Source organism: Marmota monax, unplaced genomic scaffold (genome assembly GCF_021218885.2).
Source record: "Marmota monax isolate L192 unplaced genomic scaffold, Marmota_monax_Labrador192_F-V1.1 WCK01_AAM20220418_F8-fsc00075, whole genome shotgun sequence".
In the NCBI taxonomy this organism is placed as follows: Eukaryota; Metazoa; Chordata; class Mammalia; order Rodentia; family Sciuridae; genus Marmota; species Marmota monax.
The window spans coordinates 1,835,342-1,854,566 of record NW_026694772.1 but is presented as its reverse complement, the minus strand read 5'-3'; the positions used below and the strand labels follow the sequence as shown (position 1 = coordinate 1,854,566).

Genomic DNA, 19,225 nt, shown 5'->3' with positions numbered 1-19,225 from the left:
TAACAAGAGAGAAAAATTAATTTTTTTTTGGTATTGGGGATTGAACTCAGGGGCATTTGACCACTGAACCACATCCCCAGCCCTATTTTGTATTTTCTTTAAAGACAGGGTCTCACTGAGTTGCTTAGAGCCTCACTTTTGCTGAGGCTGGCTTTGAACTTGCTATCCTCCTGCCTCAGCCTCCCAAGCCTCTGGGATTATAGGATGTGCCACCATGCCTGGCTGAGAAATTGAATTTTAAATTTTATTTAAACATAATTAGATTGCCACATGTGACATATGGCTATCCTATTGGACAGCACAAATATAAAGGATGATGATTTTAATTCCCTTCTAGGTTCAGCTGGGCAAGATATTAAATAGATCAAAATGCAAAAGATCATATAAACAATTTTCTTATTCTTTATCTAGCATAGAGCCTATAAGAATGTAAAATAAGAGAAGCTGTAGATAAAGCATAATATGTTTTAATTTATAAAATGGACACACATAGCAAACACAGAATGTGAATTTCTAATGTAAAGTATCAGTAGCCTATAAAGAATGCAACTTCCCTCATGATCTCACACTGACCAGAGCAACATTCAAGTCCACATGGCCCATTTTTACTATAATCCTACTCTACCAGTCAATGATTTGGGTGGTTATTATTTTTCCCAGGGAACTTAATACAGCCCAGCTACAGTGTGCCAGTTTGTTTCCATGCTCTTTGTAGAAGTCATTCTCTATTGATAGAGGCCACCCCAATCCCAGACATAAGCAATGATTTTGCAACACAGTTCTGGAACTAAAGTTTCTGAGAAAGACTTTGCTTCCATGATACAAGAGCTGTCCCTTCTACTACTGTTTCTTCCTGTGGGATGTACGTGTTCTGCTAGGAAGAACATAGAGACATCAGGACTGACATTGCTGAGTTACTGAATCCATGTCAATATCTTCCTACCTCTGAACTTCTCATTATGGGAGACTAAAAGACCTCTGTTTAATAAGCTACTGAAGTTTTTTGGTGACTCAGAACTGAAAAGCAATCCTACTAGATATGATTTTCTCTGTGTTGAGTTTTTGATACAGTAGAACACTAATAGTTATTTGTTGTTTGTTCATTTACCTATCCAATCAAAAAATATTTAGGGAGTAGTTACTATGTGCATGCTAAGTGCCAGGTTATATGATGGTGGATAAGCAGCCAATGTACTTATGCATACAGAACCAACATTCTCATAAGAGACAAAGAACAGTAAACACTTCAGTGTAATGTAGTGAGATAAACATAACAGTGCACCAGAAGAGCATGAGTTTTTAGGGTTGATAAAGAAGGTTTTCTGGAGGAATTAGCATTAAAACTGAGACCTGGAAAATGAATAGAATTTAAGCAGACAATGAAGAGAAATGATATATGTACTAACTCAGCAGGCCATATAGAAGACAGAACACAGTGAAGAGGAAATGAAAACAACTCTCTTGTTACTTAATGTACATGACAGAAGGAGGGGGAAGATCCAAGGAGGACAGGAAATTAGGCTCAGTTGTCAGGAAAGGCCAAATCACACAAGACTTTAAAACCATTTAAAGGAGTGTGGACTATGTTGAAAGGTAATGGTTAAGCTATGAATTGCTTTAGAAGTGGGAGGAGGGTGGTCTACATGAATATACTGTATTTAGAAAAAAATCATCCTGGAGCCTATGTAGATAATGGGCAGAAAGTTGAAAGATTAGAGGAAGAAAAACTAGTAAAATAAATGATGTGATTGTTCAGGCCTAATATCACAGTAGAGGAGTAGGGATGGAAAGAAGTGACTGGATTTGAAGGCTATTTAGGTAGTAAATGGCTGTACTGTAGTTTAGCTATGGGAGTTATAGAAGGAAGTGGTAAGCACAACTCTGTTAGTTTTCCAAATTGAACAACCAGATGGGTTGTGTTAATGTTCACTGGATAGGGAACATAGGAAGAGAAGTTGGTTGCATTTAGAGAAAAAGGTTGAGTGAGGGCATAGATGAGTTTAGCTTTGGATCTAATCAATTTGAAACTCCTGTGGGAAATTAAAATGGAAAGGCAGTGATAGAATATACAGTTTAATACTCAAAAGAGCATTCTTAGCTGGAAATACAGATGGGTAGTCATCAGTGGACTGAAAATACACAAGTGCATGAATTTCACAAAGAGTATATATGAAGTGAGTAAAGAATGGGGAAGAATTATACAGGAATGAGTCAAAAGTAGCTTGGTGAATTGCAGATTCTGTATGGGCCATGTAAAAAGGTAAGTTGGCTTCTTAAGTCTCATTTATTCTACCTATGGAGAAGTAACTCTATATCTTCCTTAGCTGATAGTGTTTTAGGGACGAAGCCAAAAAAACAAACTGGAATTCCTTCCCCCAGATAATTCAAAGATCTTAATAAAGTGATCAAAGATCTTAGAGTTTTGCTTAGGACATTATGCAGCATGAGAATATGGAGAGAGGGATATTCCAGAAAGAGTAGAGCAGATGGAATTGTTCAGTCCCTGGAAACTCTAGTTTTGCACTATAAATAAGCACTTTTGTTTACTCTTTCTTAATTTACATATCTAAACTCTCCAAATTAATTTATCATCTTAATGTACTTTCCCAAATAAGCTTCTGTTTGAGAAGCAGGTATTTTCCTTTGAGATCTAATGATTGACTCTATGATAACCAATTGATTTCATATGGATAATTCTTCCCAAGTCTAATCCGCCTTTGTTTTGCTGAACAGATAGCAGATTTTTATTTGGAGAAGAATGTCCAAACCTTGCCATCTACACTGATAGATTTTTCTCCCCAAATATCAGTTCTCTATTGAAGTTTGCCCTTTCCCCACCAGGGTCTTTTTGATAAGACCCCAGCTCCTCAACTTTAGGTTGCATTTTCTTTTTAATGGTCATCTGGACATCCATTGTCTGGAACTCAGGACTAGAGCTACTCTATTCTCTAGGGTCACCAGCTTAAATCAAGCATCACAGGAGTACTTTACTTTCACTCAGTTTCAAGGTTTACTTGGCTTTTTATTTTCATGTATCAACAGTTCATTACTCCTCAGACTTCCTGCTCCTTTGTTTAAAATCTGAGTTTTCCTTTTGGTAGGATTTTCCTTTTTAATAAAGACTACCTAACTGACTTTTCAGTAATTCATGTTTTCTTCTAGAATTTTCCTTTCACCATTGTTGTCCTCATCATTGCTAAGGTGCTATTTTTGCCTACTGTCTGACACAACTTGAAACAAGAGCCCAACTATCCTTCACTTATCATAGTATACACTTTATTATGCAAATGGAGCCATCATTTAGCAAATATTTACTAGCTCCCTATCATGTCACCTGGTTTAGGATCTGGGCATGTGTCAAAAAAGAAAGACAATCTCAGCCCTCATGGAGTTTAGACTAATTTGTAAGACAAACATGAATTATATAATTCATGTTTTTATTTATGATTGGAATAAGTATAAGAAAAGCACTAGGGATTAATAAATTGATAAACTAGGACCTAGTTTGAGGAGATAGTGCTCTAAGAGCTGTAAATTTCCATAAACATATAATGAGAAATGAAAATTATGAGTCATATACCCTACACGGATTTTCCCAATGGGGATATGGAGTGAGATACAATATCGGCATTTTTGACATCAATAACACCATTATGAAGCTCAAAGTGACTTGTCAGATTAAGCATGGGACACACAGCATGTGCCATGATGGGTTAGAAAGGTATTTGTTTGAATAGAGTTCTCAGAGAAGACTGATAAATGACTTTTACAGCTACAGATCAGTATTTTGTTCTTGTTTTCTCTTGATTCTGTCACTACCTTTTTGACTGTGGGCAAATCATTTCATTCTCATCATTATAATAGGAGGCTGAGTCAATTGAGTTGAGTCAGCATCTGCCATATTGGAGCCTCCTAAGCTCCAGTTTAGCAAGATTGGAAAAACAAACCTGTTTTGTCCATTCAGTGTTACCACCCTTTTACTATAGCCAATAATAGTTTTAGAAATAATGTAGTTCTTACCTTTTATGAATATTTGCCCAAGATGCATTGATGTTCTCTGTTATCATGTGTACTTTTCTGGTGTCATCTGAAGAATAATCCCGGAGAAGTTTCAGTGCCAAGTCATTTGCCACATCTATGTTTATCTGCCATTGACGGAGGTCTTTGGCCAACTGCTATAGATGTATATGGGAAATAGAATGAACGTCAGGTTCTTTTTCTGAAATCTATAGGTGGACTTTCTTCAAATAGCTTCTGAAACCTTAGGTTAGATATGTCTTCAAGATTGTTTTTAACCTACTATATGATTTAGTAAACCATGACAGTATAAGCTAACCTCCTTTTCATGACAAAACTTTTCAAATGCAGCAGCTAGAGCAATAACCAGTTTTAAGTATTTCAATTTAGTACCAATTAATTGGAAATAAAGTGAGCTTAATTGTTTTTATCACAGGAGAGAGCAAAGTATAAAAACAAGTTTCTATATAATTGTTGTGCATGTGACACATAACAAAATTTGAACAGAAAAAAAAATTTCATGCATTTCTCTTCTCTTCATTAACTTGTTGAATTGTTTATGTAATTAGTGCCATCTACTGGTATTCAACTAAACCTGCATACAGGAAATATTGACAAAAGGACAGTGCCATTATTCTAGTAACAAAAATTTTTGAAGGATTATAATATTTAAAAATACTTTACTTTAAAATTAGAACAAAAATCAAAATATAGGAATCATACTAAACAAAATCATCTATTTTTCTCTTTGTTTTTCTTTGACAATTGAGTGTTGTCCAATTAGCCATTTTATTACTGGAAGAACATTTCAAAGAAAGAAGTCAACCAATTAATTATAGGTGTACCTGGAAGCATATCATCTTGAAACTTCTATTAAACACTTTTGCAAGTAGGAGGCTTTTAAACATTGAGATAATATTATATTGTTAAGGTAGTTATATCAAATTCAATATGGTGGATTAAGCTATTGATTCATGGGCAGATAAATAAGAATGAACAATTTAAAGAACAGAATAAAATGATTTTATAGAAAAGAAAATATTAACTTTCAAGTAATAAAATATAGAGTATTAAATCTGTGAGATACAATTTAACACCAATTAAATTAACAAAAAAACAAACCCAAAGTCAGAAAGACTGGGAAAATTAGCACATTTATGTACTGTTGCTAGGAACAGTTTCTATTAGGACAATTAGGCAATAGATTCCAAGTGATATACAAGTGCTTAATCCCACTGACCCAATAATCTCACTTTAAAAAACTTATTTTAATAAAAATTTTTAAAAATGATAAATATACTATGAAATAAAGATCTTTGTAAATCAAAATCATAAAAAACCCAGGTAAATTTAATATTTCAATAGGAGATGTTAAAAGCATATAATACATTAATGCAAGTCCCAATATATAGTATATATGCCCAGTAATCATTATAAAGGGAACACAGTTTTCTTGTGCAAAAAGCAACAAAATTTTTATCTACATTGTGTGTTATAACCTAAAAAATGTAGTCATGAATTGGAAGGAAAACAGAAGCTGAAAAAAACTGCTGTTTCTGAAAAGAGAAATCATTTTTTGTTTTCATAGCTGTTGTCTTGTGTTAGTATGATGTTCATATGATAAGAATCTAACATTGGTACTTACAGTATAGTTTCAATGGGTTTGATTGGACTTCTATCCCTTAAAAATATGTATTTAATCTGACATTTCTTAGTTAACTAGAACATTTCATTTTAGAATTAAACTAAATGACACTGTTTACTGCATTTTAGACCCAGATTATCAAACCAAGAAACTAAAGTTGAAAGCAAGAAAGAGTTTCTATGGCACAGAGCACAGTTGCTACTACTACAATGCAACTAAAATTTATCTGTGGAAAGACTTCTTTTCCTTCCACACTTACATGAAGCACCATAACTGCTATTTTATTTTTTTAAGCTTTATTTGTTCTTTTCATATATACATGAGAGTAGAGTGCATTTTGAGTTATTATATATACATGTAGTACAAGCATGTGTAATTTTTGTGGTTGTACATGATGTGGAGTTTCACTGGTGGTGTACATGAGCATAGGAAAGTTATGTTCAATTCATTTTACTCTCTTTCCTTTTCCCATCTCCCCCTTCTCTTCATTCCCTCTTGTCTAATCTAATGAACTCTATTCTTTCCTCCTCCCTTTATTGTGTGTTACACAGCTCCTATTTTCTACTTTTCAGATTCCTGAGTGATTCAAAAGTCCTTCTGAGGTTACATAACCTTCAAAGTCTTGCATTTCCTGAAAATTTCCTTCTGAACAAAATTATGTCTCCTTTCCTTCTCTTCCTCAGAAACCTAAAGTGTAAATAATGTATAGTAAGACAAGGAAGACTGATCAACCCTTATTATCTAGAGGGTGGTATTTGCATTTTAAAAGATAAGCTTTTATCATCTATAGCATAAATATCCACAGAACTGTGACCAATAACTTGTTTACTGTTTCCCAAGGAAACTTCTTTAGAAAAAATTTAGTTAGAGATGGACACAACACTTTTATTTATTTATTTTTATGTGGTGCTGAGGATCAAACCCAGTGCCTCATATGTGCAAGGCAAGCACTCTGCCACAAAGGCACAATCCCAGCCCAGGAAACTTCTTTTTAACAAAGATTTATAGACAGTTGTGACAGTGCACAACTGTAATCCCAGCAATTTGGGAGGCTGAAGCAGGAGCATTACAAGTTCAAGGCTAGGTCCTGCAATTTAATGATAACCTAAGCAATTTAAAAAGACCCTGTCTGAAAATAAAAAATAAAAAGGGCTGGGGATATGGTTCAGTGGTTAAGCATCTCTTTTCAACCTCCAGTACTTTACCTGGTAAAGCATATAAAAATGGCAATAAGTATATAATTAAAATCATTTACTTAAGCAAGTTAAATAATCTTGGATGTTACCCTTCACTCATGAGTTGCTATTTAAGCAGACTAGATAGAAGAGGATACACTCTTTGAATGGTTTCATGGGCATATACATATTTTCAAACACATCAATCTACTTTTATTAAACATGGACTATATTTCTCTGTATGACTTATACTTCAATAAAGCTGTTGAAAATTTTTAAATAGGAGAATGTGACAATGAGTCTTAAATAAGTTTGTAGATCATAAAAATACCTATATGCGTAAGTTGCAAGGTACACTAGGATTTTCCAAAACCTCTGAATGAAATAGAAAATTAGCAATGTCATAGTAAAAACACGAAGCTTGATTTCAAACCACAACTTTTTGATACATGCTTGAAAGGCAAAAATGAATGTGCCATGTATTTTTCTCTAAAATTGTACTCGAAATAAAAGTTAAAATTTTTATACCAAAAAAATCTTGGCTGAGCACTAATGGTCACTGAATACTGCCCAGTTTTGTGAGGATGTGGGATTAAAAAGAAAATCTCTCACTGACCTTGACTAACATTGAGAGCACTAAGACCCTTATCTAAACACAAAGGTTGTCAACCAAAGCTTTCTTTTTTTCTCTTCTTAAAGACATTCACCAGAACAGACTGGTTTCCCTTCCTTCTAAGGTAATATCCTGACTACTGTGGGTTTTACCCAAGCATCATTCAAGGAACCATGACCTTGACCAGCTTTGCCTACCACTGTGAAATTTACTACTGGGATAACTCCAGACCTCAGAAGGAGTGTAAATTCAAAAATACAATAGACTTCACACACAACCTTTTTTTTCTTTCTGAATTCCATTTACAATGGTGTACTCTATGGGGAATTGTTTGTGTTGTGATCATGGTGTGTGAAGAAATTTAAAATACTGTGAGCACTAGCCTATAAAAAAGATGACTTTGTGGGTGTATATGTGTGTGTTTCCTATGAAGAACATAAAATGCTAAATTCCCCAAAGATTGTATTTCTGACCAAGAGAGAAATATTCATATCCATACCTAACTTGATGCAGCTGCAATGTACTTGGTATTTATCCACACTATTTTAGGCCAAAAAATAATTGTGGACAATGAGACAACCTTAAGCAATTTCAAGAATTTTGAGGTTTTTTTTCCTATTTTAATGTTTGACTTATCTCACTTTAAAATTTGCAACAATTCTTTTTATGTATATTGACTACATTCGAGAAAAGAAAGGAAAAAGAAAAAAGTAGTTAAAAGTCTGGGCAATCAAATGAACCTATTGGGTTTGAATTCTGGCTTAATAAATTAGTAATCACATGACATGGGAACATTAATTATCTATGCCTTAGTTTCCTCATTTGTTAATTGAGAATATTAATAGACACCTTAAAAGAAGATTATCAAGATTAACTAAGAAAATTCAGGGAAAACACAGAGATGTCTGGCATACTGAAAGAATTAAATAAATATTGGCTATCATTACTACTGTTATCATTGTAACAAGGACTTAACACTATTCAATTGTGCCTGCAAATGTCTGATGGGTAGCTAAAAGCAGGATTAAAGACTTGTCATCTCTGCTTCCATTTTGCATCCATCCTCTTTGTTCCCAGTCACCTTGGATTCCAGGAATAAATTTGGATTACCTATATCTCTTGTGATGACAGAAAGCTACCTGCCAGGTAACAGCAACTTTCTTATCTGGGGTAAGGCTCCACCTGACCAATCTTGAGATAATGATGGACAGACCTCACTTAATCAAGATCACCTGCTTTGGTGACTGTGAAAAACTTCTAGCTGTTCAAATCCCTTAACCCTTCCCCTCATTTCCCCTTCTACAAAACCTCATTGTGAACCCCTCAAAGACTGGGCTAAGAATGTGGGTACTCTTGTCTTTTTGGCCTAGCTTCACCTTTCATGCTTTTCACCATTATCTTTTCTGCTTGGTTTTTGGGGTGAGTGGCCAGACCTGATTTATTGGATCCCCAGAGTCAGGCCTCTGACCTAGGAATCTAGTAATATTATCACTACTACTTTTAATGATCCAACCTATACTGTAACAGTTGTCCACTTTATGCTTTGAATATAGCCCTTGCTGTTCTGCCACTACAACTATGATGTGAGTCCATACTAAATGCAAAGCAAGTGGCTCATTGTTTACTAGACATTGTCTATAAATACAGCAGATCTAAAAGATTCCCTTTAACTTAGAAGTATGAGCACAAACTAATTATTATAAAAGGGAAATTAGTAGAGCAAGTGAATGGGGGATGGAGGAGGGCAGAAAAAGGAAGGTACTGGGGAAGCAGTTTAAGCAAATTACCTTATATGCATGTATGGGTATGGCATAATGAATCCTATTATTATGTATAATTATAATGCCCAATAAAAAATAAAACAAGTGAGTGCATGACCATATAATTACAATTTTAAGGTTGAGTATTATTGCAAGGTTTTCTCATAAAAAGTGTTTTGGGATATTCACCTACAAGTGAAATAAATGTTTGTTCTGGGTGAACTAGCTTTTTAAAAATTTTAATGACTGTCTCAGAAGCTTCATGAAAAGCAGTTAAGAGTAAGAAAAAGGCAACTTCCCAAGAAGCCACCTTTGTCCATCTCCTTGCAGTTTGATCTTAAGGAAGTCATTAACCTCCTGAGTTCCAGTTTTGTCAGATGTAAAACAGTGGGAGGTTACTCTGCCTATGCCTCAGGAGTCAAAATCAAAATCAAATTGCTTGGAAAATTATAAAACAGGATTGTAACATATTTATGGATACTAAGTTCTATGTATTATATTGGATTTCTGTCATTTTGCCTTGGATAATGTGTTTACATATATGAACTAAGGAAATTTAGCTTTGTGAACTAACAACTAAGAATTTATTAACTCAGATCCATTTTCTGTCCACTCTCTACTCAGTACTGTGGAGGAACAGAATTTCCCAGGATCTCTTGCTAGCTAGCATATTGGATCAGACCAATGAGAGATGCTGGCAAGAGATACTGTAACAGTTGTCTAGTTTATGCTTTGAATATAGCCCTTGCTGCTGTGCCACTACAACTTATTTTTAAAAGGCCATTTTTCTTTCCCCAGCCCTCTCTCCCTGTTCTTCCATAATCTCTCCCCCTTCTTAATCTCAGGGGAAACAAGAGTACCTTTCTTCCCCATCCTAGACAGTTATCTTTCCTTGAGTACACACCTACCATAGGAAAGAAGTAATCCAGACTTTGGGGATGGCACCAGAAGATCTCAGAAAAGACTAGTTCCTAAATTAACAAGTGAATTACAACTCTGGATAGAAAATGAGTGGAATATAGCTTTACAATCACCTCTTTAAAAACTTCCCGTTCTGGGCTGGGGTTGTGGCTCAGTGGCAGAGCATTCACCTAGCACGTGTGAAGCCCTGGGTTGGATCCTCAGCACCACATAAACTAAATAAATAATTTTTTAAAAAGTTAAAAAAAAAAACCAACAAACTTCCCGTTCCCCCATGGGCAGAATCACAGCCTCTGGGGCAGGAGTCCCTGTGTTCCTCCTTTGCTAGCAAAACAATAAAACTTCTTTTTCCTTTTTCTCAAAACCATGTCCTAGTTTTTAGATTGACATCAGGGCCAAGGACCAAGCTTTTGGTAATAATAGAAGAGCAGGATAAATGGTGAAACTAGAGAATTTCTCCCCTGCTCTCTCCATTTGGGCAGTGTTTCCTTTGTGTCTCCATTTTCCACTGGTCAATCCCTCCCTCTATGATATTTGCTGAGCAGTCTTCACAGTGGTTGAGTTAGCACCAGATAGTTGTGGTTTCTGGGCTTTGATAATACTTGGCCCTCCAGCCCTTGATGTGGTAACAGCTTCCTGAAGCTACTAAATTTAGAATTGCCTCACTATCTCCTGTTATATTTTCTAGCTCCTCCATTACCCATAGAACCAGTCTTCCATATTAAATTCCTTTTGTTTGAAATATCTGGTGTGGTTTCCAAATTGAACTCTGTTGATATGAACTAAAAGAAATCTCATTGGGAATGATACAATTACACAGGGGGTAATTTCATATATCTAGCATTGATTTCATGAAATATCAGAATTTACATTTTGCATCCTTTTCTCTAGTTTCAGAGGAAGAGGTGATTCTTTTGCTATTGGAAGTTGATTTCACCATCTGGGCACCCATCTATTCTGGGATCCTCCTCCATGTACTCTCTCTCTCGATGTGTGTTCCAATTTCTTGCCTCTCTGCAGGGCCCTTCTTTACAGCCTTCAAATATGAGTGTCTCCTCTTAAAAAAATAAAAAGAAATCTGGACTCTTATCATTTTCTTTCCTTCCATAGTCACACTCTTCAGAAAGTAAATATTCACTCATTGCCTTAACTTGGTTACATTTCTGCCACTCTAAAATTCATCAAAATCAGGTTTCTTCCATTGCCATTCCACTAAAACTATTCTGATAGAAGTCACTGAAGCCCTTAATTCTTTACCTTCCCCTGTATCCATGATCATTCCTATGTAACTAGGAAGTTCCTCCAACAAAAGACTGAATTTACTTTTCTGCATTTAACCCTGAGTTTGACCATGTGACTTGCTTTGCCTAATCCTAATGAAAAGTTAATAGAAGCGACACAAGCACAGGCTTGAAATGTGTTTGTGCAATGAGGCTATCCTTTTTGAACTTCCCTTCCCTATAAGACAAACATACCATGTGTAAGCCTGCTCATCCCAAGAGGAGTATGAATGACATGTGAAGCACAGTCACCTCAATCAATTCTGAAGCATGAAGTGCCACTCAACCCAAATTGTAAACTCATGGAAAGGCAACACATCCTTACTCTTGTATGACACTAATATTTTCATTTCATTGCAGCAGTTTTTGTGATTTTTTTATTTGTGCATAATTATACATAATAGTGGGTTTCATTGTGATATATTTGTATATGCACATAACATACTTTGATCAATCTTGTTCCCCAGTACTTCCCTTTCCTTTCCTTGCTCCTTTCCCCTAATCTTCCTCCTCTACTCTAGTGGTCTTCCTTCTGTTATTATTATTTTAATTAGTGCATTATAACTATAAAAGCAGGATTCATTGTGGTATATTCATACATGAACATAGCATAATTTGATAAGTTTCATTCCCGGGTACTTCCTGATGCCCTCCCTTTCACCCTCCTTCTCAATCCTTTTCCCCTCCTCCATTGATCTTCATTATATTTTGTGAGGTCCCTTTTATATTCTGTTTTTTTTCCTCTAGCTTCCACAGATGAGAGAAGAATTTGACCTTTGATTTTTATTTCACTTAGCACGATGTTGTCCAATTCCATCCATTTACCAGCAAATGTCATAATTTTATTCTTCTTTATGGTTGAATAAAACTTCATTGTGTGTGTATATATATATATATATATATATATATATATATATATATATATATATATAAACACATTTGCTTTTTTTTATCCATTCATCTGTTGATAGACACCTAGGCTGGCTCCATAATTTGGCTACTATGAATTGTGCTTGCAGCATTTTTAAAAATATTTATTTTTTGTAGTTGTAGTTGGACACAATAACTTTATTTAATTTATTTATATATGGTGCTGAGGATCAAACCCAGGGCCTTGCACATGTGAGGCGAGTGCTCTACTGCTGAGCCACACCCCCAGCCCTGCTTGTAGCATTTTTGGTGAGTAAAAATATGTAAAGGATTAAAATTTGCAATGGCCAATGCCTGTGGAATGATTTAGGCTCTCACTTACTTGATTCATTTGGAGCAGCTGGTGCTATTGACTACTGTCATTTCCTTAAAGTTTTTTTTCCTTTCTTGGCTTCTTCTCTTTGGATTTTCTCTGTTCTCTTGTATGATTCAAGTTTTTCTTTTTTACCTGTCCCTTAAATATTACTGTTCTCCATGGTTCTGTCCCTGGCTCAGTTTTATATTCCCTCTGATTGTAAATTGATCCTCAGCTGAAGAAGGAGGACTGAAGAAGGAAGCAGGGATCACACCCCTAAAGGAGGTACATCATAATTTTCCCTTATATCCAAATCTTCTACCTTCATTGTTACTACCTTATTTTAGGTCCCCTTCGTCTCTTGTTCATCCTTTTTTTCTTTTCTTTCCTTTTTTCTTTTGGGTACCAGGGATTGAACCCAGGGGGACTTAACAACAGAACCACATCCTCATCCCTTTTTTAAAATATTTTTAATTGTAGTTGGAAACAATACCTTTATTTTATTTCTTTTGCTGAGGATTGAACCCAGCTCCTTGCATGAGCTAAGCAAGCATTCTACCGCTGAACCATAAGCCCAGCCCCTCCTTAGCCCTTTTTACTTTTCCTTGTGAGACATGGTCTCGCTAAGTTGCTGAGGCTGGCTTTGAACTCACGATTCTATTGCCTCAGACCCTTGAGTCGCTGGGATTATAGGCATGTGCCCAAACTTGCTTTCTCATCTCCATACAATTGCTTAATTAGTCTTTTTGTAACACAAATAGAACCTCTGTTGCTCCTCTGTGTAAACTCTTTCATTGTGTGTCTAGTACATAGAAGACAAGAAAGTTCAAATCTCTCTTCAGATCAGAAGGACTTCATTATATATAACTTCCATCTGTGCATCCACTTTAACCTTTTGCTCTCTTTTTGTCATGCAGTCTCACAATTGTCCATGTGACAATACAAAATCTCTGGAAGTTAAGGGACTTGTTCAAGATGGCATAGTCATGGGGAGGGAGAGGGAAGTGGTAGGGAGTGATATTGGCCAAATTATATTGCGAACATGTACAAATATGTAACAACAAGTTCCATCAATATGAACAAGTGTAATGCACCAATAAAAAATGTGAAAATAGAAACAAAAGATGCATAGTAAGATAGGCAACATAAAAATGCAGTTCTATGGATTCTCAATTTGGGCTTCAATCTAGTTGGAGATGTATTTTAATATAAAGGAATTTAAGAAAAATAATTTGGTCTTCTATAACTGAATTTTGAAGAATATAAAATACTCTTCTTGATGACCATTGCATGATTGGAAAATTATTGTATACAAATAAGTCATTTCCTAAAAAAGTTAGCAGAAAAGATATATTTGGTTTATAAAAAAAATCACTAAATAATTTAGCCCTAAGTTTGAATTAATGTTCTTTCTATAAATCTTTACTGGGAAAAGAAACACAAATTTCTTTCTTCCTTGTGTGACTTAAAATGACCTATAAAAATCTTTATGGATTTATAATAGAAATGTTAAAATATCTGTAAGGAAGCTATTTCAAAAGTAAAACCTCCCACCATTAACTTCAAGACTCATCTATTAAACCCTCAACATTACCAAACAACTCTGTTTCAGAAGGTAACACTCTATAGAGGGGATAGTATTTAAGAAAATGGCCCTCATTTTCCAGCTTACTGGAAATGATTAATCTTTTCAATTGCTTTGAGGACTACATACCAACGTTGTTACTTTTTTGTCCTTTCAACAATGACTACAAGCTGAGAGCAGGCAAGTAAATGTGTTATCGGCCAACCCATTAGAGTTCCATTATTTTCTGTCTTACATGGCTTCATGTAATGAATTTTTATAATTAAACTAATGGCATACAATTTATTTTTCCCCCTCTTTACTTTCAGGCCCCATTTCTCTTCCAGCTTCTTTGGAATAAGTTTTATACAAAAAGAAGGGAGGAGAGTCCTCCAAGTGCTTCATTACCTTAATTTCATTATGACATTTTGGAAAGCATTCCCTTTATCTGGACTCTCTTTAATTTGCTGACTTTATTAAAAGGCTTAAGCAGTGTTGTAATTAACAAATCATCAAGCTACCCAAGGCATCTAAGAGTAGTCTAGTTGAGAGGGTGTGGAAATAGTTGGGTAGAAATGACTCCAGAGAGAATTGCCAGAGGACAGATCTCCAGAAAGTGGTGGTAAACTGTATTATTGTTTACAAATACCAGTGCCTTTTAATTACAGGGGATTATACATCTGCACTTTAAGAAACAAGAAAAGATTTGTAATCTTAATGACATGAAGATATCCTTTTAAAAGCAACTTTGTTGAATACAGTTCATAAACTATTAAGTTGATCAATTTAAAGTACAAAATTGTGTGGTTTTTAGTATACTCACACAGTTGTACAACCATCAACACAACCAAATTCTGGGATACTTTCTTCACTCCAGAAAGAAATCCTATGCCATTAACAGTTACTGTTCACCATCCATTGTCCCCTGCTCCCAGTGGTCCTCTGGGATTGATTTATGTCAATTAGCTTTATGTTTTTGAGATTCAGCCATGTTATAGCATTTAATTTCTTCTCATTGTCAAATATTCCACTGTTGGAAGTACCACATTTTTTATCAGCCAAAAAACATTTGGGTTGGTTCTACATTTTGGCTATTATAAATAATGCTGTCATGGATATTTGAGTGAAGGATTTATAACTATATATTTTCATTTTTCTTAAGTATACACCTGAGAGTAGAATGGTTATGTCATACAATAACTCCATGTGTAATGTTTCTGGAAATTGCTAGTTTTCCAAAGTGTTTTCACAATTTTAAATTCCCACCAATAATGTATGAAGGTTCCAATTATTCTATACCATCAACACTTGTTATTATCTGGCTTCTTGACTTTAGCCATCTTAATGGTTTAAAGCGGTATTTCATTGTGGTTTTATTTGTATTTTCTTTTTGTTGCTGTCCTTAAGGGAAAGCATTCAGACTTTCATTCCCATGTTAGCTATCGATTTTTTATAGTTGCCCTTTTTTTAGTCTGAGGAACTCCCCTTCTGTATTAGTTCCCTAAGTCGGCCATAATAAAGTGCTACAAACTGAGCGCCTCAAAACAACACAATTTTACAGTCTCAGAGTTTTGAAAGCAAGATCCAAAATCAAGCCTCTGTGCTCCTATTCCAACAGGCCACGTTCCCATTGAACACTGTAGTTTAGTATCCTTCCTTGTTTCTCCCTATCTTCTGGCAGTGACCATCTATCCTTGGTATTTTTCTGGCTTGCAGCTCTCTCACTCCAATCTCTGCCTCTATTATCATATGTTGCTGTCCACATTGAATGACATTCTTCTCTTTTCAAAAATTAGTGTATCTAAAGAGTTGTCTGTCAATTTTGTTGATTTTTTTCAAATAACCACATTTTGGTTTTGCTGATTTTCTCTACTGTATTTATTTTCTCTACTTCATTTAACTCTAGTATTTATTATAACCTTCTGATTGCTATAGATTTATTTTTTCTCTTTTTTCTAGTTTCTTAAGGTAAAAGGTTAAGCTATTGATTTGATATCTTTCTTCTTTTTAAATATAGGTACATATAGTTACATGTTTTATTTTAAGCATTGCTTCAGCTACCTCTCATAAATTTTTGAATGTTTTATTTTTATTTATTCTTTCTTGAAGTATTTTTACTTTTGGTTTTCTTCTTTGACCTTTGGCTACTTAAGTATATGTTATATGATTTTATCACATTTGTAAATTCTTTTTCTTTTTTTGATACTGGGGATTGAACCCAGGAGTGCTTAACTACAGTTGCTTAAGGCCTCACTAAATTGCTGAGGCTGAATTTGAACTTTTTATCTTCCTGCCTCAGCCTCCTGAGCCACTGGGATTATAGGTGTGTGCCACTATGCCTGGCTGTAAACTCTTAAATTAACTTATTCTACTGATTTTTAATTTCATTCCACTGTAGTTAGAAAAGTCTACATTATATGATTTTAATGCTTGTGAATGTATTGAGAGGTATGGCATAGAATATTGTATATTTTGGAAAGCATTTCTTGTATAATTGAGAGGTATATGTATTCTGCTATTATTGGGTGGATTGTTGTATAGATAGATGTCTATTAGGTCTTGTAAGTTAATAGGTTTTTCATATTTCTGTTTCCATGTTGATTTGCCTAAATGTTCTATTCATTATTAAAAATGAGAAATGTCCAAATATTTTTATTGAATTGTCTGTTCTCCCTTTAATTCTGTCAGTTCTTGTTTCATGTATTTTCTTAATTCTCTTTTTGTTTCTAAGATTGAATTATCCCTATTGACCTCTCATCAAGTTTGCTGATTATTTCTTCTGTATTCAGCCAGTTCAATCCTGTTTCTGAGACTCCCTAATGAAAATTTCATTCTAGTTGTGATTTTCAACTTCAGAATTTCAATCTGGTTGTTATTTATAAATTCCCTCTCTTTATTTATAATTATTTGTTAACACAAGCATACAGTCTTTGTATCTCCTAGGAATATGTCAGAGCTTATTCATGTCCTCTGTGGACATTTAATTGTTCAGATCTTCATTTAAAGTTTTTTTTTCTTCTCAAAACACATGCTTATTTCAACTAGCAGTACAGCCTAAGGAAGGTGCTATGTAAAATAATTGCTACTGATTCATTTGGACAATCTGGCTGTACAACTTTGCCTGGGGAGTTAGCTATACATTAGGGCAAATAATGACAAGGTTCTGTGCATAGAATTTTTCTAGGAAGCTGCAAGACAGATCTAATAATGATGATGTTCTAGGGATAAAATAGGCCTTTTTGAGGAACTCCAATCCTGTCTACATTCTCTGGTGGATACAAAGATGCTAATTTTCATAATTTCCATGGATATAAGTCTCCTGACTTTCAAGACTACTATAGAGCTGGGAGAAAATGATGGGGAAAGGCCAAGGTAAAGAATCTCAAACGTTGCTGTTCTTACTGAAGTTTAATAGGTTAGAAATTGTTGGCAGTCCTTTAGTTAATGTCAAGAGTTCAGAAAAGATGATTTTAACAATATTTGCTAGCATTTTCATTGTTGTTATGGACAAGTGGACTTCCAGAGTGACATATTTTCAGGCATTGAATAAGTTAAACTGTGAAAAACAAACTATGAAAAATATGGTACAATCAAGGCCTAAAGTAATACAAGATATGATGACTTGCCATTAAATATTTATACAATAGAGCAGCACCAGGGGGATACTAGCCCATTACTACTTATGCTCTACCAGTGATGTAGAATGTGCTCTCCTCGTATACCTTGAGAAATTTAATAGCTTCGTAGTACTTTTACTCTTTTTTTTTGGTGGTGGGGGCCGTTATTGGGGATTGAATTCAGGGTCTTTTAACCACTGAGCCACATCCCCAGCCCTATTTTGTATTTTATTTAGAGACAGAGTCTCAATGAGTTGCTTAGCACCTCACTTTTACTAAGGCTGGCTTTGAATTCACCATCCTCCTACTTCAATCTCACAAGCTGCTGGGATTACAGGCATGTGCCACCATGTCTGGCCTTAGTATTTTTTTAAAAACAATTGTACTTGTAAATGGACAGAATTCCTTTATTTTATTTTTATGTGGTGCTAAGGATCAAACCCAGTACCTCACACATACCAGGCAAGCACTCTGCCACTGAGCTACAGCCCCCCGGCCATAGTACTTATACTCTTAAAGTATGTTTTAGCTTATTGATTTTTTCTCTTTAATCATGTTGAAGCTTTAGGGGAAAGCAAAAGGGAATTTAAAAATGCATGAAGAAATGATAGGTCCTAGCAAGATTTCTGATGTTTGCTATTATTGTACAAGAAATCCAAACCTCAAACTACTAATGTGGGTCAACTTGCTGATTTAATTTTGTGTAAGTGTAAAAAAAATAAACAAAATCTACAAAACAATAATTAAGCTTCCACAATTGTACCTGTCTTTAAGGCAGATAGGATATCATATAATACCATCCATCCCTCCACAAATAATTAAAAATTCAAGGCTTTACTTCCATTTTTGAAAAAAAAATTCCCCCTGATTACTTTCTTTTCTAGTAAAATAATTTGAGATCCTCAAATAGCCAACATACTATATATAACAGTTCTAGTTTGAAAATTAATTATTTGATTACAATATATCTAAGTTCTGATTCCCTAAAAAATGTCTTCAAAACAGAGATGTTTCAGCCTTGGAAATGTTTATTTAATAATTTGAAAATTATTGGATTTCTTGCTTCAAATAGTTTTAAGTATTATATAGCCAAATCGGCTAGGCTCAAACAAGACTTCACTTCTCTATTGAATTCATGTACTCTTAGTTCAGCCAAGCAGAAAACAGTTAATGCTGTCATGTTTGAAAAGCTTTTATGCTGAATTTGACACAAAAGCAATCACAAAGCAGACAAAAAAGGAATTTCTCTTTCAAAAGCTGAAAGGAGAAAAATAAATGAAAACTCTGAGCCTGGGCAAATCTCTCTTGACACTGGAAACGAAAGTTTAAAATTATGATGAAGAAATAATTTTTCCAAAGAATTCATTGCCAAGTTTGGACCAATCTTAATATCCTAGGGAATGGGTTG

At 34.8% G+C, this 19,225-nt stretch overlaps 1 protein-coding gene across 11 annotated transcripts in view; it reads right to left on the bottom strand.

The window, feature by feature from the left end:
• Dmd (dystrophin) overlaps nucleotides 1–19,225 on the bottom strand; it is a 2,205,817-nt gene that overhangs the window by 563,471 nt on the left and 1,623,121 nt on the right. For all 11 annotated transcript variants that reach the window (XM_058572890.1, XM_046425263.2, XM_046425265.2 and 8 more), the window contains one exon: nucleotides 4,021–4,175. In XM_058572890.1, the coding sequence (XP_058428873.1) occupies nucleotides 4,021–4,175 (155 nt within the window). The remainder of the gene's footprint in view (nucleotides 1–4,020; nucleotides 4,176–19,225) is intronic.